The sequence below is a fragment of the Bactrocera dorsalis genome, chromosome 1 (assembly GCF_023373825.1).
Source record: "Bactrocera dorsalis isolate Fly_Bdor chromosome 1, ASM2337382v1, whole genome shotgun sequence".
NCBI classification, from domain to species: domain Eukaryota; kingdom Metazoa; phylum Arthropoda; class Insecta; order Diptera; family Tephritidae; genus Bactrocera; species Bactrocera dorsalis.
In genome coordinates this window covers 49,486,047-49,511,059 of record NC_064303.1, presented here as the reverse complement: position 1 = coordinate 49,511,059, position 25,013 = coordinate 49,486,047, and the positions used below count along the sequence as shown (strand labels likewise).

Here is a 25,013-nt window from a genome sequence, read left to right as displayed (position 1 = left end):
TGATTTCAGAAAAGGCGGGATTCCAGAAGTAAAGCGCTATAATTACTTGACGAAATTAATGTGAAATGAAATTTCATTGAACTGTGCGAACATATTTTGGCAAAATAAATGTTTATGTAAATTAATTAATGATTTTGCATTTTAGCATTTATATATGTATGCATTTTTAAAGTGTTTAATTTAGTGTTTTGTATAATTTTTTATATACCCAATCTAATTTTTTCAGCAGTGGCATCATTGGCAAATGTTATAAAAAATGCGAGTTTTGACAGCTCTCTCTCGATTCAAAGAGTTTCGTATCATGTTATCCATGCTACAATCATTGACTAATCTGGATTTGAAGGTTTGTCATTTCGTCGATATCACTTTTCATTGGACACAGAGCAGAAAACCATCAGCTGTTTGGGAGACTTTTTTGGCGCCACAAAAAAATTCTTATATTACCTTAGCCTAAAAGTATACCAAAAATTTTGTTCAACAATTATACCTAAGGCAACGAAGTTATAGGGTTGCCAAGTATTGTTTATTTTTTATTTTATATTTATATTGTTACAAAAAGTAGTATTAAGTTTTATTTGTATTGCTATATGCATCCCTGATTATGAACAATAGCTGTAGGTATATGGAATAGCATTTGTCTTGTTGTAGACATCTGGCGCCGCACTGTCTGCTTGTCTAGTTAAACAATTGCTGAGTCTGGCGCCGCGACTGTCTGCTTGCGTCTGGCGCCGTATAGCCGTATGTTCTGGTAATTTCCAGACGCGATATTCTAGAAGGACACGTCGGCATCAGCGAGAAGTGCGTGGCTATAGCCGTATGTTCTGGTAATTTCCAGACGCGATATTCTAGAAGGACACGTCGGCATCAGCGAGAAGTGCGTGGCTATATAAGCCGTGGCAGCGCCAACGTAATCAATCAGTGCTAAGAGTAAACTGCTATAGTGTAGACGAGTTGTGAAATAAAGAGTTGTTGAATTAAATTAAACAGTGTTGATTTTATTTGTCAATCCAGAGATACGAACCTAACAAAGTAAACTAGCAAGAGTAAATTCGTAACAATTGGTGTCAGAAGTGGGATTGTCAAATAATCCAAATTCAAGAGGGTTAAATTCGGAGAATTGAGAATTCAGCAATTAAAAAAAGAACTGGAGGAGCGTAATTTGCCGATAAGCGGGCAAAAGGCGGATCTGCAGGCACGATTACGTGAAGCAATGGAAGCGGATGGAATTAATGTGGACGAGTTCGAATTTAATGGGCCAGAAACTTCTACAAAGGTAGAAGAAAAAGTAGAAGAACAACGAACATCATCAAGTGCAGACATGAACATGCTGTTAGTGGCTTTTAAGCAAATAATAGCTGAAAATATATCACAAATAACAGAAAATGCAGTGCAAACAGAAAATCGTCTGGCACAGCAAATAGCCGAGAATGTAGTGCAAACAGAAAATCGTCTGGCACAGCAAATAACGCAAATAGCTGAAAATACATCACAGTTAGAGTCTCGCCTTACACAACAAATGACTGAAAATAATACGCAGTTAGAAAAGCGTTTGGCACAACAGATTACAGAAAATAATACACAAGTGCAAGAGAAATTTTCAAAATTTGAAGACGAATTAAGCACTTTAAAAAATGACGAAGAAAATTTAAAATCAGAAGTTCTTCAGTTAAGTAATCGTGTGCGAGAACTGCAACTACATGGCCCTGCACCATCAATAAATAATCAAAGATTGAAGGCACCCACATTCGATGGAAGTATTCCATTTCAAATTTTCAAACTTCAGTTTGAAAAGACAGCAATGGCCAATAACTGGAATGCAGCGGACAAAGTGGCGTCCTTGTTTGTATCATTGAAAGGGCCTGCGGCAGAAATCCTTCAGACTATTCCAGACTGTGAACGGGACAACTATGAGGCATTGATGAGTGCGATAGAAAGACGATATGGTAGTGAGCACCGGAAACAAATATACCAGATCGAACTGCAAAATAGGGGTCAGAAAATGAACGAGTCATTGCAAGAGTTCGCAACTGAAATAGAACGACTGGCTCATTTGGCAAATGCAGATGCACCTGTGGATTACATTGAGAGGGTAAAAATTCAATGTTTCATAAATGGAATTCGTGATGTGGACACCAAACGCGCCACATATGCATTGCCAAAAAGAACGTTTGCTGAAACGGTTTCGCACGCCCTCACACAGGAAACAGCTTCCCTACTAAGTAAACCAGCACACAAAGTACAAAGGGTTGAAATGGAACAACCGGCGCTGATGGAAGAAATATTGAAGACTCTGAAGACAATTGCTGCACCGCGAGTAAATACAACAGGAAGATGTTTCAACTGTGGAAAAGCGGGTCACTTTGCCCGAAATTGCAATATAAAAGTAAACCCATCAAAACGGAAACAACCAACAGATAACGAGGACGGAGCATCCACATCTCACAAGTCGTTAAACTAAAACGGAACAGTTCAAAGGGGCGTGAGCTGGTTCCCACAACTATTTGCCCCGCCATCTCGATATCACAAATAGGTCGCCATGACAACAATCTTACTATCAACGGCGTCGTAAATGGACGACTGTCAACGCTTACTTTGGATACTGGTGCCACACATTCAATTATCCGACCGGATGTGGTAAGAGGAACGGTTAAACCATTAGTCGGTTGCAAGCTTCGAACGGCCACCGGGGAGGAAGCAGCTGTCGCGGGAAAAGTGTTTTGCAAAGTGATGATTGGTACCCTGGAAGTTAATCACACCTTCATCGTAGCAGAAATCACGGATGAAATTATAATGGGAGTAGATTTCATGATTGATCATGGGGTTACTTTGGATTTAAACAAGCAAATGCTGTTTTGCCAGAACATGGAGATGCCTATAAACACCGGATATGTGACCAACGTTGAAAGTAAGAGGGTGATTGTTGATGATAATCAGAGTATTCCACCAAAATCTGAGGCGATTGTATGGGCCAAAGTGAATGGAGGTGGTGGGACTGAAGAGTTGTGGATTGTGGAACCAACAAAAATAGATACACCCATATTGGTAGGAAGAACGCTTGTGAAAATTAGAGAAGACGCCGCCATTCCGGTCAGAGTAGTGAATGAATTCAACACGTCTATAAGGCTGAAGAAAGGAGCAGTAATTGGACAGTGCCAGAATATAAGTGCAATAGCACGATGCGAACGGTCAGAACAGAAACCTACTATTGAGCCACAGCAGATAAGTCCTACACTCCTAAATAATTTGCTGAACGAACTGCATGGAAAGGAAAAATTAAAAGCAGAAAAACTATTAGAAAAATACGCATCCATATTTGCAAACGAAGGAAACACAGGAAGAACCGGCATTGTCAAACATCGCATAAATACTGGAGACGCTAAACCAATCCGACAAGCTCCGCGTAGGGTTCCACTAGCAAAACGTGAGGATGCTAACAAAATTATTGAAGACATGCACAAAAACGGTGTAATCGAACCTTCAATAAGTCCATGGAGCTCACCTATCGTCTTAGTTAAAAAGAAAGATGGTAGCACCCGTTTCTGCGTAGATTATAGGAAGTTGAATGATGTCACAAAGAAAGACAGTTATCCTCTACCAAGAATCGACGATACATTAGACACCTTGTCTGGAGCGAAATGGTTTTCTACATTAGATCTACAAAGTGGATATTGGCAAGTCGAGATCGATGAATGTGACCGTGAAAAGACCGCTTTCAGTATGGGCGACGGGTTGTGGGAATTCTCTGTGATGCCATTTGGGTTATGTAATGCGCCTGCAACGTTCGAGCGACTGATGGAACATGTGTTAAAAGGACTCAACTGGAAGACATGTTTGGTGTATCTTGATGACATTATCATCATGGGAAAAAGTTTTGATGATCATCTGAAAAATCTAGAGGAAGTCTTTCAGCGAATAGCATCAGCCGGATTACGCTTGAATCCCAAGAAGTGTTCATTATGGAAGAAGCAGGTCACATATCTCGGACATAAAGTGTCAACTGAGGGGATTCACACCGAGGAAGGAAAAATAAAAGCAGTCAAAGATTGGCCTCGACCCACCAACATACATGAACTCCGCAGCTTCCTTGGCTTATGCACGTATTACCGCCGTTTTGTACCTGGATTTGCGAACGTGGCTAGAAGTTTACATGATTTAACAAAGAAGAATCGCCCGTTCGTATGGCAGTTGGAACAAGAAAAAGCGTTTGAGCAGCTTAAGGAACTACTTTGTACGGCGCCGATGTTGGCTTATCCAATACCTGGAAAGAAATTCATCCTGGATACAGATGCGAGCGCTTATGGAATTGGAGGTGTCCTGTCTCAGCTCATCGACGGACAAGAAAGAGTAATTGGGTATTACAGCAGAGTGCTCGGGAAACCAGAGAAAAACTACTGTGTGACGCGAAAAGAACTACTAGCTGTGGTGGAATGTGTAAAACATTTCCACAAGTATTTGTATGGACAACGATTCTTGCTGAGGACTGATCATGCAGCATTAAAATGGTTATTACAGTTTAAGAATCCGGAAGGCCAAATTGCACGATGGATCGAAAGATTACAGAATTACGACTTCGAAACGGAACATCGAAAGGGGATTCACCACAAAAATGCGGATGCATTATCACGTCGCCCTTGTCCACTGGAATGTAAACATTGCTCCAAATCAGAAGGAAAAGAAGGTATAATCGACGTGCGATTACTGAATATAGAACCTGAAGATGATTGGACTCCTCACCGCATCAGAATCAATCAGCTAGAGGACCCTGATCTTGCAAAGCTGATAATAGCCAAAGAAAATGGGGTACGACCACCAAAGGAACAAATAAGTAGCGAGAGTCCAACTGCAAAAGCATATTGGGCCCAATGGAACAGCATAAACCTCGTTAATGGATACCTTCATCGTACCTGGGAAAGCGAAGATGGCAAACATTCTCGTCTGTTGATCATAGTACCGAAGTCCATGATCCCGAAAGTGTTGAAAGAATATCACAATGGACCTAGTGGAGGGCACCTTGGAATTACAAAAACTATAGAGAAGATTAAACAACGGTTCTACTGGATCGGTTGTCGAGATTCCATAGCAGAATGGATAAGTAATTGCGTAGAGTGCATGGCAGCTAAAGGTCCTAAAGCCAAAAGTCGCGGTAGGCTACAACAGTACAACGTGGGATCACCATTTGAACGAGTCGCAATGGATGTTGCAGGTCCGTTCCCAACCAGTACGGCCGGTAACAAATATCTACTGGTTGTCATGGACTATTTCAGTAAATGGCCAGAAGTATATGCCTTACCAAACCAGGAAGCGAAGACCGTAGCCGAAGCGTTTGTAGAAAATTGGATAACAAGGTTCGGAGTGCCCGTCGAATTACACTCAGATCAAGGCAGGAATTTCGAATCTTCCATTTTCCAAGAAGTCTGTACATTATTGGGCATCCACAAGACACGGACAACAGCGTTACACCCACAATCAGATGGGATGGTAGAGAGATTCAACCGAACGCTCGAAGAACATCTGCGGAAAATCGTTGATAAAGATCAACGGAATTGGGACAAGTGCATCCAGATGTTCCTGCTGGCGTATCGTTCAGCGAAGCACGAGACAACTGGTTACACGCCAGCAAAGATTATTTTCGGATCTGATCTGCGACTCCCTGCTGATCTTAAGTTTGGAACGAATCCTACAGCTGTAAGAAATGATGGAGATTATTGTTCTGCCTTAAAGGAAGAAATGAATGAATTGCATCTAATGGTAAGACAGCATACGCATCTGATGAGCAATAAGATGAAGGACCGGTTCGATCAAGCGGCAAATTCAAAAGGTTTTGAAGAAGGTGATCTGGTCCTGTTGTACAATCCACTTCGAAAGAAAGGCTTGTCCCCGAAACTACAGACAGCCTGGGAAGGACCCTATATGGTGATGAAACGACTTAATGACGTGGTATACCGCATACAAAGACATGGAAAAGCACGATGTAAAATGAAAGTAGTACATTTGGAGAGGCTCGCCCCATTTGGTTCAAGAGGATTTGTGCCTAATCGGGACGATTAGGCTTTAGTGGAGGGCAGTGTTACAAAAAGTAGTATTAAGTTTTATTTGTATTGCTATATGCATCCCTGATTATGAACAATAGCTGTAGGTATATGGAATAGCATTTGTCTTGTTGTAGACATCTGGCGCCGCACTGTCTGCTTGTCTAGTTAAACAATTGCTGAGTCTGGCGCCGCGACTGTCTGCTTGCGTCTGGCGCCGTATAGCCGTATGTTCTGGTAATTTCCAGACGCGATATTCTAGAAGGACACGTCGGCATCAGCGAGAAGTGCGTGGCTATAGCCGTATGTTCTGGTAATTTCCAGACGCGATATTCTAGAAGGACACGTCGGCATCAGCGAGAAGTGCGTGGCTATATAAGCCGTGGCAGCGCCAACGTAATCAATCAGTGCTAAGAGTAAACTGCTATAGTGTAGACGAGTTGTGAAATAAAGAGTTGTTGAATTAAATTAAACAGTGTTGATTTTATTTGTCAATCCAGAGATACGAACCTAACAAAGTAAACTAGCAAGAGTAAATTCGTAACAATATCTTTAATTGTTTATATGAATATAATTATAAGCAAATAACCAATTATGCTAATTATCAAGACACCACCTCCAGGAGGGGGTAAATTGAGTAAAACTGCCAAAAAAGATGTCACAATAGAAGAACTTACAAAGAAGCTAGAAAAAATGGAAGAAATGTATAAAAAACTCTCAATTGAAGTAAATACTTTAAAAGCCGAAAATATAAAGCTTAAGTCCGCTGATGTGAAGAAAATCCAGAATTTGGAAAATAAAGTCGAATTCTCAACGGATGAGGAAGAACTAGCTAGAGAAACGGAATGGATTCTAAAAAAAAGACCGGCTAAAAAACGAAAAGCAGAGTATTCTCCTGATCTTCAGGAAAAAGAGAATAACGCCATATCAAACCCGCTTGCCCCAAAAAATAGTACGCGGCCTCCACCAATTATGGTGTCTGGAGATGCCAACGGCAATAATTATCAGCAACTATATGCTATTGGTAAATCAGAAGCAAAAAACAATTTTACTATTAAACTTCTGAATAATGGAATATATAAAGTAAATACTTTCTCCGTAGAGGACTATAGATGCATATCGAAAGCACTTTCGTGTAGAAATATATCTTGGTATAGCTTTGAGAATAAGCAAACGCGGCCAATTAGAGTTATTGTAAAAAATTTGCACAATTCTTATGATCCAAAATCGATTATTGATGACTTAAAAGAGCTAGGATTAAATGCACTGAGTGCTGTCAATCGTCTCCAATGGAAAACTAAAACTCCCCTCGACATGTTTTTGGTAACATTCGATCCCATGGAGAACATAAAAAAGATTTACGAAACTAAAACAATATTAAATTCAATTGTTTCTATTGAACCGGTAAAACTCCCGAAGATGATACCACAATGCAAACATTGCCAGTCATTTGGCCACACACAAAACTATTGTGGCAAACAACCAAGATGCGTTAAGTGTGCCGGTAAGCATAAAACATCTGAGTGTTCGAAACCAGAAAACCAGCAGCCTAAATGCTGTAACTGTGGGGAAGCACATCCAGCCAACTATCGAGGGTGCCCTGTTGCCAAAGAATTACAGAAAATACGAGCTAACACAATTGGCCACAAAAAAGATGATGGTCTAGCCCAAAAAGTAGAAGGTCCTGTAGACTTTAGAACAAAAAACAATGAACATCAACAGCAAGAAGATCCAAAAACTACAGCTGAAACATCAAACAAATTTACTTTTGCTCATGTTCTAAAAACAAATAATAATGATAAGATATCCAATAGCAGCATTCTATCACAGATCTTACAGAAACTTAATAAACAAGAGGAATTCAACACTTCATTACAAAATCGCTTAAGCAAGCTTGAAAAATATCTTTTTAATACCAAAGATGTCTAAGTCTATAAAAATTCTTTTATGGAACTCAAATGGATTAATCAAACATAAGAATGAAATCGAAATTGTACTGAACTCAGAAAATGTTGACGTATGTATGGTATCGGAGACACATTTTACGTCACAAACCTATTTTAAAATTAAAAACTACGAAACTTACCACACAATTCATCCTAGCAATTGCGCCCGTGGCGGAAGCGCAATACTAATCAAAAGTACGATCAAACATTTTGAGGAAGAAAAACTTTCATCTGATAAGTTTCAGGCTACAACAGTGACTATTTACGGAGTTAAAAGTCCACTCTCACTTACCTCTGTGTACAGTCCTCCAAGGCATCAAATCCAATTTGAAGAGTACCAACACTTAATAAACAGACACAGGTATAGATTCATAATGGGTGGAGATTTCAACGCAAAGAACACGCACTGGGGCTCAAGGCTTACGACTACAAAGGGGAGAGAACTCTATAAAGCACTGCAGTCAACCGGAAGATTCCGACAATCAAAAGATTCCAGACCTGATAGATTTTTTCATTGTTGGCAAAATATCCCGGAACTATTTGTCGATCAATCAGGGTTATGATCTTAACTCGGATCATTCCCCAATCTATTTAAACTATAGTGAAACGGTCATCTTTAAAGACAAAGCAGCGGCCTTGTATAATAAACGTACAGATTGGGAATATTTTAGAACAATGATGGAATGTTACGAAAGTAAATATGACTCTATATTAAATATAGACCAGTTGGAATCTGAAATTTTTCACTTTACAACAAGTATACAACACGCAGCTTGGAAAAGTACACCGGAATTAAAGAAAATGGCAATAAACTCTCAATATCCTAATGATATAAGGGAAACAATTAAATTAAAGAGAAAGCTACGACGTAAGTGGCATCGAACTCGTTGCCCAGCTGATAAATCTATTTTAAATAAAGTCTGTAAAGATCTTAATCGGAAAATTAAGAGGTTTAAAAATGAAAGTTTCACAAAATATCTTCGTTCCCTAAGCAATAGAAAAAATTCTGACTACTCTCTTTGGAAAAGCTGTAAAAGACTACAAGCACCAGAAACTCAAGTATGTCCCATTAAAATAAGTGCTGATAGCTGGGCCAGAGACGATTCAAAAAAAGCAGAAGTATTTTCGGATTATTTAGCCAAAATATTCTCCCCATATGAAACACACGTTGATTATCCTACTGCTTCCAGTCAAGAAAACGAAAAAATCCCATGTTGCACAAGTAGTGAGCTAAGTGAGGAAATCAAAAATCTTAAAAACAAAAAATCCCCAGGTTACGACCTGATTACTGCCGAGGTCCTAAAACAGCTTCCTCAAATAAGTATAGTAAAAATTACCAACATTATTAACGCAGCTTTTCATCTTAAATACGTGCCAACTTATTGGAAAGTTGCTGAAATTATCATGATTCCAAAGCCAGGAAAACCAGGATATCTTCTTACAGGCCCATATCACTTCTACCGATAATATCGAAGATATTTGAGAAAATTCTCATAAAAAGTATCAATAAAATCATTGAACGGAAAAGCATAATTCCAGCGCACCAATTTGGGTTTCGAGCCAACCATTCTACGATTGATCAAATCCACAGGATAACACACATTATTGAGAAAGTCTTTGAGGAAAAAAAATTCTGTTCTGCCGTATTTTTGGATGTTGCAAAAGCGTTTGATAAAGTTTGTCACAAAGGACTGCTTTCGAAACTGAAACTAATTTTACCGAAACAGTATTATGACATCATAAAATCGTATTTATCTGATCGCTACTTTCGCGTTAAACAAGGAGACAAATATTCTGATCTTAGGGACATAAAAGCTGGAGTTCCACAAGGTAGTGTGTTGGGTCCTCTTCTTTATATTATATTCACGCACGACCTGCAAATAGACTGCAATTATACAACAGCCACATTTGCAGATGATACCGCGTTGCTTGCTGTTGGTAGTAGTGAACACGAGTCCACTAAAAATCTCCAAAAAGCTGTAAATAAAGTCGTACAATGGGCAAAGAAATGGCAGATAAAGCTAAATGAAGCTAAGTCTGTACACATTGTTTTCACATACAACAAGATACAGTACTTACCAATTTTCATAGACGGTGCTCGAATACCGTACTTTAATTCCGCAAAATACTTAGGAATGACGCTTGACACTAAGCTACGGTGGAAAGTTCACGTAAAAAACAAACGTAAGGAGCTGGACATGCGACTCAAAAATTACAATTGGTTAATCGGTAACAAATCAGTGTTATCCATCGAAAATAAGTTACTTATCTATAAACAAATACTCCGACCGATATGGAGCTATGGTGCACAACTCTGGGGATGTACTAACGCAAACAATAAGAAAGTCATCCAACAATTCCAAAACAAAGTACTAAGACTAATTGTCCAAGCGCCTTGGTATTGTAGATGTGCTGATATAGAGCGTGATCTAGGCGTAAACTCGGTTAACGCAGAAATATTAAAAATTGCAACAGCACATAGTGCAAGATTGCTACAGCATTGTAACGAAGAAGTAGCTAAGTTAACTTCTGGAGATGGTCCACCAAGACGACTCAAACGCCTCAAACCCAGCGATCTTTTAAATTAACCAATACTCTCATAGTAGTTTTGTGATTTTGTAATTATATGTTTAAGTCATATTCAAGTTGCTTGTTAGTCCTTTCTTTTATTTGAACTAGTTGCAATGTATAAACAAAATAAAAAAAAAAAAAAAAAAAAAAACTATTTTGCCAGTCAAATAAAATAAAAATGAAAAAAGCATAGAGCGATGCCGCGAAGTCGAGCACAGCATTGATTTTGTAGATAGAAAAATAAACGACAATATGTGTGATTTTCTTGCTACTTCATATTTTTAAATCACTTAAATCGTACTGAATGTAGAGTTTTCACATTTTTACACGTAAAACAAAAAAAAAAATCATAAAATAATATTTCATGTTATTTTTATTATTAACAAAAAAATTTAAATATTTCAAGCTAAAAAATGAGGATAGTGTTTAATTATTATTTATTAATTAACTAATTATTCAAAAGATATATTATCATAAAAGTAATAACAGTCTGTTGGAATTAAAGCTTCTAGGTCCTGCAGATAATCACTAAAAAAAAACATAAACAATAAATGAAGGCTAACTTCGATATAAAAAAAACACTCTGTTATATTTACATATATGAGTGATGATACTGTTACAAAAAGTAGTATTAAGTTGTATTTGTATTGCTGTATGCATCCCTTATTATGAACAATAGTTGTAGGTATATGGAATAGCATTTGTCGAAACAATAGACGTCTGGCGCCGCACTGTCTGCTTGTCGAAACAATAGACATCTGGCGCCACAGCCGTCTGCTTGAACAATTGCAGAGTCTGGCGCCGCGGCTGTCTGCTTGCGTCTGGCGCCGTATAGCATTATGTTCTGGTAATTTCCAGACGCAATATTCTAGAAGGACACGTCGGCATCAGCGAGAAGTGCGTGGCTATATAAGCCGTGGCAACGCCAACGTAATCAATCAGTGCTAAGAGTAAACTGCTATAGTGTAGACGAGTTGTGAAATAAAGAGTTGTTGAATTAAATTAAACAGTGTTGATTTTATTTGTCAATCCAGAGATACGAACCTAACAAAGTAAACTAGCAAGAGTAAATTCGTAACAATACGTTATTTTGTTTAACGAAATCAAGCACTTGATGATACATACGTTTTTTTTTTTTGAATTTTTACTATAGCTTGGGTATTTTTGATCGCAGAAGCTTAAAATTTGTGACATATACATACATATGTATGTAATATGATGTGGTGAATCGTAATCAGTAAAAAAATCAATTTCGAATTTTTTGATGGTACGTTATTTTGCACTTCATTTTTCAATTTCATTTTTTTCTTTTAATTCTAAACACATACTCTTGATGGAATCGAAGGCGACATTTTTGATACCAGGTTGAAGGAATTTTATTGGAGCCCACCGATTTAAAGTGCTTATGTGTGGCAAATTTAAATTTAATTTATTCCTTAGAAAGGAATAAGTTGACTGTGAAATATAAAATATATTTTGTGCCAAATATTTCACATCATCAGAATATTCCTTTGGCCTCGTGCTTACCAGCAGTTTGCAAAATGTTTTGGACTCAGAACTTCTATTTTTTAAAGAGTCAATTGAGTTTTGCAACATTCTTAAATTTGCCTTTCTAGATTTCAAAACAGGGAGTTCCTTATTTCTCAGCTTTGCTTTGATTTTTCTAAAAATCTTTAATAAATCGCTGTATTTTTTTCTATAAAAATTAAATATTCTTGTATTTTTTTCACAGTTATTGCACATAACATCATCCCAGTGGGGTCGCTTCGAGGGAATATCTGGTTCCACAAGGTCTTCATCAGAAAATAAATGTTGGAATTTAATGTTGGAATTGCATCATTTTTTTAAATTTTTCCCGATGAACGTGCTGCTGAAGTGATTATGACAAATATAAAGTTTTTTGTCATAATCTTTGGGGCAATATCTTTTTGATTTTTGGCAACTGCGCACACAACATTTAATTCCCGACCTTGCACTATTTTTATTTGTCCTTGTAGTATTTTGAATTGCGGCCATACCGTTGCAATTTCAATGTAAATACAAAAACAATTAAAAATTTGGAGTATGTATACAAATAAGTTTATTTGGAACAAGCCACGTAAAAATATTTGTAAAAAAATTTAAATTGGGATCAACCACGTCAAAATATAGATATGTATACAAACAAAAATCAAAATTTGTTTCAAGCGCAAGGGAGCATTCATCCATTCACGTAGAAGATCAATCGCATATTAACATATGCACACATGCTCTAACCCAGCGTTGTCCACGGCCTATGCGCACAATAGTGCACGGACAGTGCCAGACACCTCACACCAACATGTCGCGACAAGCGTCTGTGAAAGCACGATTGTGCTACTGTATTCAACTTCGTAGGCAAGCAAAGAAAAATTTTGCGATCAGTTGACGCTAGAATAACCAACACAAGCATAACGTGCACACAGTCACGTTGGACAACACTGCTCTAACCAGAGCATATTCAAAAACAAAAGTCAATTCAATTCTTTTGAAATATACACTGCAAAGCGTCATTGCTTCTGCATTTTTGTTTTTGCTCGTAAATACAAAAACAGACTTGATCGCAAATACAAACCGTTGCTTCTTTCAAAAAGCCAACAACAAAAAACACGACATACTATTACGAATAGGCAACAAGAATTTACGAATAGGCGCGACGTTCCCAAAGTTCAACTTCATGCATATTTTCGCAATAGGGGTATTCTCTTGCTCTTGCAAGATTGCAGATTGCAAAAATACTACACCGAAATATACAAGGGCACCATTGCAGAATCTAATGATATATGAGCGACTGATTCAATCAATTTATTGTAAATGACTATTGTGCATGGCTATTGTGAATTGGCGCACCTTCTGCTTGCATTTTTAACAAAAAAACTGTAACAAAACTTTATAATTTAAATAGAAATTATAAAATCTAATTAAAATTTACCTTTCTCAACAGTTTAACGACGTAATATGTCTTTATGTAAAATGGCAACTACAACAGGGTTGCAATTTTATTTTTGCGTGACATTGCACGCTAATATACATGGGTTTTGGTCTGACATATTTCACAGCCCTTGCAAATATTTCTCTGCGTGTGTTTGTTGTTGTGCCGTTGTAAATCTGCAATGCTTGCACCGTGCACCGGGTTTTGCAAGAGCAAGAGAATACCCCTAATGTAAAGAATATGAAATTTAACATAATTCCGTTGTTCAAGTTCTGCTAATCAAATTCCCCCTGTTGTTTACCGCCCGCACCCGAAACTGAAATTTTGTCATTTGCCATGATGCGCATTCTATATTACTTCATATTCTCTGCTATTAGCCAGTATAATGGAAAATTCAGGTAAAAAAAACTGATTTTAAATAAATGAGTAACAGGAGTTTTTTTAAAGTATTTGAAAGCATTGTGCCAGTATTAGTCAGAATTCGTAAAAACGAAAATATATAAACTTAAAGAACATGCATTTAATTTAAATATAACTCTTCGGGAGCAAAGTCATATTTTACACACTCGCATTTTACGAATCTCAAAGGCGCAAAGAAATTTCGGACATACTTGTAAGGTAAGTAATTGCTCAAGAAAAATAATTCATTATTTCTTGAGCTGTAGTCAAGTAATTTTGACAGCTGGTTACGTATTGTGAATGATCCTTATTAGAAGAACAACAGAAAATAAACTTATGTGTGTAAGTACATAAATATATTCATTACAATTTAAGGAATATGATTGAAGATTGGGAAGTTTTATAAAAAATTTCAAAATGAACTATGTTTTATAATCATGATTTTAACTAATTGTAGCATGAATTTAATGACTACTTTGATTTTTCTTCATGAAAAAATTGTTGAAAATTAGTATTAGATTTCTTTAGAGCTGCATACCAGTATAAGAAATTTTTCTTGACCATTTCTTAAGCGTTTTTTTATTTGAAGTTTTTACATTTCTTGAAAGCTGGATCCTAAGCGATAGGCATAATATGATATGGGGACTAGACGAAGCTTTAGACTGATCTCATTTAAATTAATTTTAAATTTCCGGGCACAAATCCGATTTCCTTGGCACTGCGATCTAAACGTTGGAAAGAGGAAGTCCCCCTGATTAAAAGATACACCGGGTTATAGGAACCGCAACCCTTAGTTTACGAGATATTCGACTTCAAATTTCAAAATTCCATAAATTAGAACATTTCGCAAACTATTTCACTACATTTATCTACTTTATGCACAATTTCCACTTTAAATTAATTAAACTAAACTGTAAACATTTGAACAAATTAAAATTTTACACTCTTTGCAGGTTTTTAAGTAAGAAATCTATATTTAAAAAATTACTTATTACACTCGTAGTGAGCATCATTTACGTGCTAATAATTATGAGGATAATACGCAAATGTGCGCAGTTTGCTGAAATTCCTATTTTTCGCTAAATCTCCTCTTCTGAAGGCCGCCAACGCTGACAGGAGTAGTTATAGTAGTAGTTAATAAAAAAAATCATGCAAAAGTACAAACAAAAAAAAAAACGCTGTCGTTGAAAAATTCTTTACAACGCTCGTTTTTCCCATAACTGTAAACACTCTAACCTTCTCAGCTATCATTATGTAGTGATTTTTAAATTCATAAATTTAGCTAAAAAACAACCAATATTAAAGTGAAAAGTGAACATATTTCAATGTTTAAAGTGCATATTTCAATATACAAAGTGAAAAATGTGAAAAAATTAGGCAATTATTTTTGAATTTTTTTAAACTATAAGTTTAAAGAACATTCTTTTACATATCCCTCCTCTGGAGAAGCTGCCCTATAAGCACCCCATTTATACCGAAATTTGTTTTCAGTCCGCCAAAGTAAACAGAATCGTGCCCATGTCAGTATGGGTGCTATTGTTATCAGAAAAAGATGTTCTCCGAATTTTATTAGGATATTTTGCGGTCTTGACGATATATACAGTGTAGGCAAGGTTAGATTAGACAGGCTGGCTTTCACGCCATACTTATACCTTCATAACGCCAGATAAAGTTTAATTTTTAATACGAGCTTAACAGCCCTATTCTGAAAAAACCTCTCAACTGAGTTGAGAGGAAATATTTGAGAGATTTCTTGTGAGGCATAATTTGTGAGGCTATTCTTGCTCAAACCTCATAAGAAAAAAGCTTAAAAAAGCTTAAAAAAGTCACCACGTGAGGTGTCAAACAGCTTTTTTAATAAAAATAAGCATACAAAAATGGACACACGAATGGATATTCGACTTCTGCATATACAAAGAACAGTTCCTCCATGATCAAATATTTTTTAAAAAATGCAAAATATTTATTTAAAACGAAACAAACACAGATGTTTTCTATTATGATGGCTGCTTTCACACGTCACAGATATTTGTGATAATAGTGAACATTTGAGCTTTCGAATAAGATAACCCTTACTACAGTGAGAAACATCACTGCAGTGAGGTTGGTGACTTTTGTGAGGGCATGAGAATAGGGCTGTAAGTTTACGTCGTGCCAAACGTCAACTATTTGAATGAAGTTCAATAGACACTACATATATTTTGAATTGCGATGGTCCAAGAAAATTGCGGAAATTTCGTATTTCCTAAGATGGTTCGGTACTCAAGCAAATGACACTATTTGCTATTGTATCAGCTATTTCGTTTCCCAGAACGTCATTGTGGTCTAGAACCCAATATATTTCCAAACACTTTCGGCGGTCTCCCTGCTTCCAAGGACATTCTCTGGTGAAATGCGACGTGAGATTATTGCTTTAATCCGCTCACCGCTCACCTACCCAACTTTGTCAGTTGACTGGATCTGGTAGGTTTCGACGTTTCGCAATTGGAATGACTGGAACGGCTAGATTGAAATCTCTATCAAAAATATGCAAATATGTGATGTGAACGGAGGGATTTGTTGTCGCCTTTCAAGATCGCTAATAAAAAAATGTAAAACAATGAAAATGAAGAAAATGCGAAATTTAAATGTATTTGATAAAACGCTTTGTAATGTGATCATAGTAGTATTAAATTTCTTTAAAAAAATGAGTAAATTATTAGTTGTATTAATTGAGATAAAAACGCTTATTTTCAGGCATTGCCATATGTCTGTCACAGGTATAAGAAGTGATTTGATATATCGTATATGAAAGATTAAATATTGTCGAAACCGAATATATATAGAACATGAGGCTTGAAGTGTCCACTTTTTGTTACGTAAATTGCAAATAATAAAGTGAAATTCTAAACAAATATTTTAATCAAATATTTTAAATACCATACAATAGGAGTAAGAATAAACTATGGGCAGAGAACATACGAGTACATACAACCTAAAAGCAGAAAACAAACGTAAATAACTACATATTTGCAGGAGCAGGTTCAACAGCGAACATTTGAAAGACATTGAAGAAATGATCAATCCGGGAATATTGCTAATCAAAAGAGAAATGAAAGTGTGCAATACGAGTTTTTCAATTTTCGTAATTTTTTATTTTTATTTAAGCTATTCTCAATTATGAATTAAAATATATAGCAGTTGAGGAATAATTTGATATATTTCTATAGCTAATTTTTGACACCATTATGGAGTCGAAGAAGGAAAGAGTTGCGTCGGCATCTTCATAAACATGCGGTATCACATTTTCATTCTTGTAAATATATCCTTTTTCCTTTCTAAATAATAATTTCTTTTACTATTAAGTACAAAATTGATTGATTTGTAAAATTATTGTTAAATTAGCACACATTTATATATACAATGTACGAATATTAAGAATTAGTAAATAAATGTAACTCTATTGTTTACTATAAAAAAACATTAAAAGAATAACAACTACACATAGTAAATATTAAACAAAAAATAAATCTAAGTAGAAAACTTAGTTCGTAATTTATATATGTAAAAAAAATGAGGGAGTCTAGTCGCGAGTGTGACAGGAGATACACTCGCGACCAGACTCCCACGTCACTGTTGACAGTTTTAACTTCAAAGTAGTAGATAATTCCGTCCATCTTGGAATCAGTAATAACAGCAATAAAAATGACAGCCTCGAAATCAAACGCAGGATAACTCTTACCAACAGGCTGAGTAGGCAACTGAGAAGTAATTTCCTCTTTCGGCGACAAAGTCCCGATGACAAGATCTGATGAACCGACGTTACGAGTTTTCGAGAAAAACGTTCTGCGGAAGATTTATGGTCATTTGCGAGTAGGTTACGGCGAATATCGCATTCAATGGAACGGTGAGCTATATGAGATATGCCACGACATTGACATAGTTCAGCGAATTAAAACAAAGCGGCTACGCTAGTTAGGTCATGTCGTTTGAATGGACGAAAACGCTCCAGCTCTGAAAGTATTCTTCGCAGTACCCGCATGGGGAAGAAGAGGTATTCCTCTATTTTGTTGGAAATGCCAGGTATTGAATGACCTAGTTTCGCTTGGTATCTCCAAAAGAGGCCACATAGCAAAAAGAAGAAACAACTGTTGTTAACTCGGCTATATCCGCGTAAGCGGTGTCTATGCTAGTTAACCCTTTCGCTATATTGTATCCATATGGATACACTCAACTTTGCAAGCATTTAAAAATACGCCAAGTCAAAGAATTGACTTACATTTCGACATTATACCGTTTTTTAAGACCTTATGAATCATTCTATATAAAAAACATTGGGATATTTATAAAACTGAGAATAATATAGCATTTTTAAAAATTGACTTATTATTTTTTTTTTTTTTTGTGGGAAAGATGTTTTTTTATTTTACAAATAACATTCATATAATTGCATTTTTTTAAAGAAAAATACACTCAACATAAAGAAAAGTACTTATTTTAACTTTTCGCATCATTAAATTTATGGTTTAAACAAAAAAAAAGCTCTGCGGATTTTTTAAACATTGCATGTATCCATATGGATACAAATTCAAGTTGTGGTTGTAAATGATACCACACAATACAAATAAAATCATTTTACGTATGATGCTGCTATGATACAGACGTTCTTGTTTTAGCTCTGATATCATCTATTTAATTAAAAAATGCCAAGAAAATTAAAGGACGCTGAAATTGTAAAAGTTTTAACTAATTTTGTCAATTCCGATGTTTCTGATTTGGACGAACCCGAAGAATCTGAAGTTATTAACGATTTATTTGGTGCACTCGATAGAAATAACAGCTTTATACTAGAAGAACTTTCTAGGGAAGGTCCATATGAGATCAACATAGAAGATATTGATGTAGACAATAACGATGAAGATGATAGGATTTTTGATATAGTAGACAGTAACGCAGTTGATGGGGCAGTTCAGAAGAGTCCAATAATTTTTAACACTCCACAGGTTCCATTTAAAAATGTTCAAGAATATCGTTGGAAAAGAGCATCCTGGACTAGTCCAGAAACATCTTTTTCTGGAACATACCCAATGAAAAATACAAAATTACCTATGGAGTATTTTTTAGAGTACTTTACAGAAGAATTTCTTCAACAAGTGGTATTTTCAACAAACCAGGCTTCAATTATTAAAAATGGAAAAGGCGTTAATTTAACTAAAGAAGAACTTCTGAAATATCAAGGTCTACAAATAATGATTAGTACCATTAGTTATCCACGTTTGGAAATGTATTGGACAATTGGTACCGTAATACCGTCATTCCCGGAAAATATGTCCAGGCAAAGATTCCATTTTGTACGAAATAATTTAAAGTTTACAACAGACCCACAAGAGGGAGACAAACTTTACAAAATTCGCCCTATTATAAACATGTTTAAAAAAAAAAGCGTGCGTTATTCCAAAAGATGAAAATCTTTGTGTAGATGAAATGATGGTCCCCTGTAAAGGTAGAACCTGTCTGAGACAGTATATGCCCAACAAGCCCATCAAATGGGGAATGAAGATATTTTGTCTTTGCAGCTCAAAAGGCATAGTTTACGATTTTGAAATATATCAGGGAAAATGGACAATTTTGAGTAGCTCAAAGCTGGGATTTTGTTCTGATATAGTGATTCATCTAGCAAAAACTATTCCTGAGGAAAAAAATCATAAGCTATTTTTTGATAATTATTTTACTACTTTGAATTTAGTATTACATTTAAGACAAAAAGGAATTTGGGCTACAGGTACTATAAGAGGAAATAGATTCGGAAAAATTAATTTAAAATCTGAAAAAGAACTGAAGAAAGAAGGCCGTGGAAGTTTTGACTATCGTGTCGAAAGAGCAGATAATATTTTACTTCTCAGATGGTTAGATGGGGGCATTGTACAACTTGTGTCATCAATCCATGGCCATGAACCCGTGAGTAAAGTCTCCCGATTTTCTTCTGAAAAAAAGAAAAATATTGAAATAATACAACCAAGTATTGTATCAGAGTACAATATCAATATGGGAGGAGTAGATAAAATGGATTTCCTCCTTTCTTTATACGGAATTTCGATAAGATCTAGTAAGTGGACTCTCAAGATTTTTGAACATTTCATTGATTTGGCGGTGTGTAACTCGTGGTTAGAGTATCGAATGGACCACGAAAATAACAACCCGAAGAATAAGTATATGGACCTATTGAGCTTTCGCAACGATATAGCAAATGGGCTTTTAGCTCGGTCCAATCAACAGGCATGTTCCCGTAAAAGAGGACGCCCAACGTCAAGCCTAAATCAAGATATTCCTATTACTCCCACGACCACGAACAAAAAGCGTATTACTACTGCCTCAACTTCTTCACGATATGACGGAAATCAACATTGGCCGGAACACACAACAGACAAGGGAAGATGCAAAATGAAAGGATGTAAGGGTCAAACAAGATACAGATGCTCAAAGTGTAATGTTTTGCTGTGCATTCCCAACGGATCGAGAAATTGCTTCAAAGAATATCATTATTTATGAAATATATGAATTATTAGTAAGATATTATTACTTCCTTTAGATTATATGCATGCTAAAAAACTTTTTTCAATCAATTCCAATAGAATCTTTTCCAGAACCTGTTCAATGCAACCGGGTTTTAGAAAAGGTTTCATTAGAACTTATTTTTAAAAATTATTCTTGTAACTTTTAGCCTCTTTTTATATTGCAATAATTTAAGTATGTAAGCTTTCTCAGTATTTGCTTTTATTGTAATAAATGAATTTTAATTTTTATAACTTCTGAAATAAATAAAAACTTACAAAAAACGATGCTAGTGCTTTTTTACTTCTGAATATATAAGTAATAAGCATTTTTCTTTACCATAAGCGAGGTATGTATCCATATGGATACAGTCCAAAAAACACATTTGTGATAATTTTTTTTTCAAATCGAGCATTGATTGTTGTTGTTAGGGCCAACTACAGTAAACACTCAAAAAATTGGATTTTTTTTGCAACTGAGTAAAAACTTGTGGCGAAAGGGTTAAGAAAAAGAAGGTGACCAATAAATTAATTCTAAATAAGTGAGCTTAATTTCTAGGTCAGACACAGACTCATTTGTCGCCCAAATCGGATTTTTGTGGGCGAGGGGAAAACGAGTGTTCGGGTGGCTCGGGCGGTTTTGAAATTCTTTTCATAAAGTCAGAATATAGGGTAAAGTCGGATGTCAGAAAATCCTGATATTAGTTATATAGGCGTTATGACGAGTTTTCGCTCAAATTTATCTTTTTTTAAGCGCAAGAAACTTATGAGTAAAACCTGCTCTCTTATTTTCATTGGCTCATAGAAGTCTTGGTCCGATTCAACATATATATAAAGACATACCGTTGTCAGAGAAGGATTATCTCTGAGTTTTAATTATATATCTACACTAGGGCGGGTCGATTTAAAAATCGCTCATTGCTCTGTGAAAATCGTATTCTAGGGATCAAAATAAGAAACTTTGCCGAAGGAACCATACTTCTAAAACGAATTTTGATGTCCCCCAATTTGGGTCGAACTTTTGGGTACGGCCAATTTTGAAAAATCCCACTTTGACTAAATGGCTATGTTTTTTCTTTATTTTTATTTAACTATTTATAATAAAATCTATTTTTTCTCTTAAGAAATTTATTTAGTTGGAACATATGTATATGAAAAAATTAATTTAAGTGAGTATAGAAAAGAAACTAAAAAAAATATTGTTTGAAGTCTTTTTTACTTTCAAGTCTGGGCAATTTCGCACGGCTCTCTAATGTCGTCGCCATAACAGCCTCTACATTTTCCGGTATAACTCGTTTGGAAACGCTAGCTAGCAATTGAACATGCCGTTCCGTTCCTTGTATGTGTGATGGAATTTTTGGATCATTAAACGGTGAATCATCTTGATTTAAATTTTCTTTCAATGTATCGTACGGAATGCTTCGCGTGAATGGTGATTCAAATACGATATTTATATCATTCAAATTGATCATTTCCGTATAACTTGTGCAATTAAAGTTTATATCTGGTTTTTTATAAACTCTTAGTTCCATTGGCTCGTCAACATGGGTTCGATAGCGTAGAAATTTCTTGATGGCACAGTCGCGCTTTTCTTTCCTATGATCAAACAACATTGATAACAAGATATTTTCCGAATGCGCATAATATGAATTATCTTTAATTACTTGATTGACAATTTTGCGTAAACGAGGTTCTAGAAATCGTGACCAACTAATGAACTTGAAAAATAATGCACTGCCGTACACGACCGAGCTGTAATACTTGATATTGAAGTACATTGGCACATAACATTTAATTATAAATTCAACCAGAATTCTTAAATTTGCATCTGGATTTTCCGTTGTCACATATAATCGCAATAATCTAGCTGCCTTGGTGAGCCACCGAGAATGTACAATTTTCCCTGGTTTGATGTTAGTCAGATCCACCGGAACCACGCCGCTAGAAATTGCATAGGCCATGTCGTATAAGTACTTCGAATCGGGGGAAAATTCTTTTTTTTCTGGAGCAGGGGGCATACTTTTCAACTCAATTTTCTGGAAGCCGTCCACCACCTAAAAATACATATATAATAATAAAATAATTAAAAATGGTTGACAATTATAATAAATAAGTGATAGCAATAATTTACCGGAAGAGTTTCACAAGTTTCGATCTGACGGCTCAGTTTTCCGGTTGCCGATCGTCGTATCGAATCGTCGTATAATTCCACCGTGTGGGCCAGTGTTTGTTGGCTCACCTTCAGTGCATATTCCAATAAATGTATCCAGTGATTTATTTTTATCGTTGAAAAACCCATTTAATTTGGTTGTTTTGTATTCAGCGGTTTCATGTTCCAGTCTTACGTAACCAATCAATTCAGAATTGGGTTCTCTCAAAATAACAAGATGAGGTTCTTTTACCATCCTAGTATGATACTTCTCATCAATTTTATCTATCGTTAAAGTATCATCTTTTCTGCCATCGAATGAAAACGCTAACAAATTGGTATCATCTAACCGTTTGCGAAGCACTTCTTGTCTGCATTTCTCTTTTTCTCTGCGAACTTTCGATTTATCCATGATGAGAGCTTTCCCATGCTTATCTTTAATTTTAAAATCTTGCAAAAGAGCGGTTCCCAATGCTGATGCTACTCTGTCAGGACCACCAAATCTGTCACATACCAAGGCAAAGTTAAAACAATCGTATCTCTCTGTGTCTTGTGCTTCTATCCATATCTTCTTGAACCGGTGGCGGTGCGTATGTTGAATCATCGGGATATTGGTATGTTGGCATTGATGACATAGACGTTGCTCCTTGCTCTTCAGTTTTCATCATAAATGCATTCATTGTTAGTCTTCTCTGATTATGTTGATCGTGCATGAACTCTTTGAGGCGTTCGGGAACCCAGCCGCATGGACATGGAACTGCCTTCAAATCGCATTTACATGTTCCAATGTAAAAAATTGTTTCCAGAGATTTTACATAGTCTGTAAATTGTTGGGTGTTGTTTCTTCTCTTGATCTGCTCTTGATACTTGTCAAGCAATTTATTCAATTTATTACATATGTACACTTTTTTTCAGCATTATTTCCATACGTTTCCATAAGTTTTTCCCAAATTCCAATCAACTTATCTTGTACTTGAATAGTGAATGATTTATAGGAAAACTTTTTTTGTTCTGTTTTAGCACGTCCGCTTAAGTAAAAATAATATCTCAAGATATCCAGATGGGTTGGTAAATTAAGATCAGTGAAATCAGTAGACACACCAAAAACAGTAACATTATGCTTGGGTATATGACTCATTGGGTTTTCGATAGTTGCTGTTGTAGTTGCTTCATCTTGCGGTGTAGAAGATGGTGGATTCATTGTAAACTTTTTGATTTGGAATGGTCACTTCACTTATTATTTTTTTTGAAATACCATAGTGGTTATTGCTTTAGTTCTCCTCACTTTCAGAGGTAATAAGAATGAAATGGTAATTTTAATTCTATTTCAAAATTTGCCCCTACCCGAAAGTTCGACCCAAATTGGGGGACATCAGAATTCGTTTCAGAGGTATAGTTGCTTCGCCAAAGTTTCTTATTTTGATCCCTAGAATATGATTTTCATAGAGCAATGGGCGATTTTTTGCCTCCCCACAAATCGACCCGGCCTAATCTACACATTAATCGATATTTTCGTTCAAAAGTCTACTATAGGTAGTGGGGTCCACAAATTAGGTATCTATGGGCTTAACCGGTTGTTGTTGGACTTGAACCATATTTGGCCATAAGGTGGCATACACTTAAGGCATTATCGTGCAAAGTTTTATCCCATGATATTAATTGCTTTTTGATTTGTGTACTGGAAGCTGAACGAATCAAGTAGAATTTAAAATTGTGCTATAAGGGAAGTAAGCGTGGTCGTCATCCGATTTCGTACATTTTCACAATATGACATAATAATGTAAGAAGAATACCACGCAGTATTGAAAATATTAATAACGGGTATTCATTACATTTTGAAGAAAAGGGAAGAGTGAAGAGAGTGGGTATTATATATAGTCTTCTACCACATTCATCGTAATTATTTAAAAAATATGAGGACTCTTTTCCCTTTTGTGAATGGACAGAGTGACACGAAAAGATAATATGCCGATAATGAGCAAACGTAATCTAACCAACCAAATATAGCAAACGCGACACTTGTTTTCGATTGTAACCCCGCATCTTGACACTCTAAAGTTATGCCTATAACTGTCAAATCTATTGACATTGCCGTTGCCAAATCTGTATGTAAGCATTTGTTAACATAACAAAATCATTTGCAAAAAGGGTGATGTAGCAACATGCTTTGATCTCTTGAACTGTTTAAATTTTTACATATGTAGATGAAAAAAATGTATGTGGAAAATAAAAAAAGGAGAAATATACTTTTTTCTGCAATGTATGTCATGAAAAAAATTCATAGTTTCGGACTTTAATAATTGTAGGATTAATTTTTTATGCCAATTAAAATAATAAATTTAATATAAGCAATGATATTATGATTTATGCTTGTATCGTAAAATTTAAGACTTCGCACAATCGTCAATCCATTTCGTATAACTTCCACTTTTTGTTACG

The 25,013-nt window shown here is 35.8% G+C and overlaps 2 protein-coding genes across 2 annotated transcripts in view; one reads left to right on the top strand and one right to left on the bottom strand.

Annotated features, from left to right (window-relative positions):
- The first annotated feature begins 533 nt into the window (after positions 1-533).
- Positions 534-25,013, top strand: part of LOC125775363 (uncharacterized) — a 727,609-nt gene continuing 703,129 nt past the window's right edge. The window contains exon 1 of the mRNA XM_049445876.1: positions 534-2,530. Within this exon, the coding sequence (XP_049301833.1) occupies positions 1,211-2,458 (1,248 nt within the window). The 5' untranslated portion in view covers positions 534-1,210 and the 3' untranslated portion in view covers positions 2,459-2,530. The remainder of the gene's footprint in view (positions 2,531-25,013) is intronic.
- On the bottom strand, positions 22,567-23,193 carry LOC125777715 (uncharacterized). Its single transcript, XM_049453028.1, has one exon. The coding sequence runs from the start codon at positions 23,176-23,178 to the stop codon at positions 22,567-22,569; it is 612 nt and encodes a 203-aa protein (XP_049308985.1). The 5' UTR covers positions 23,179-23,193.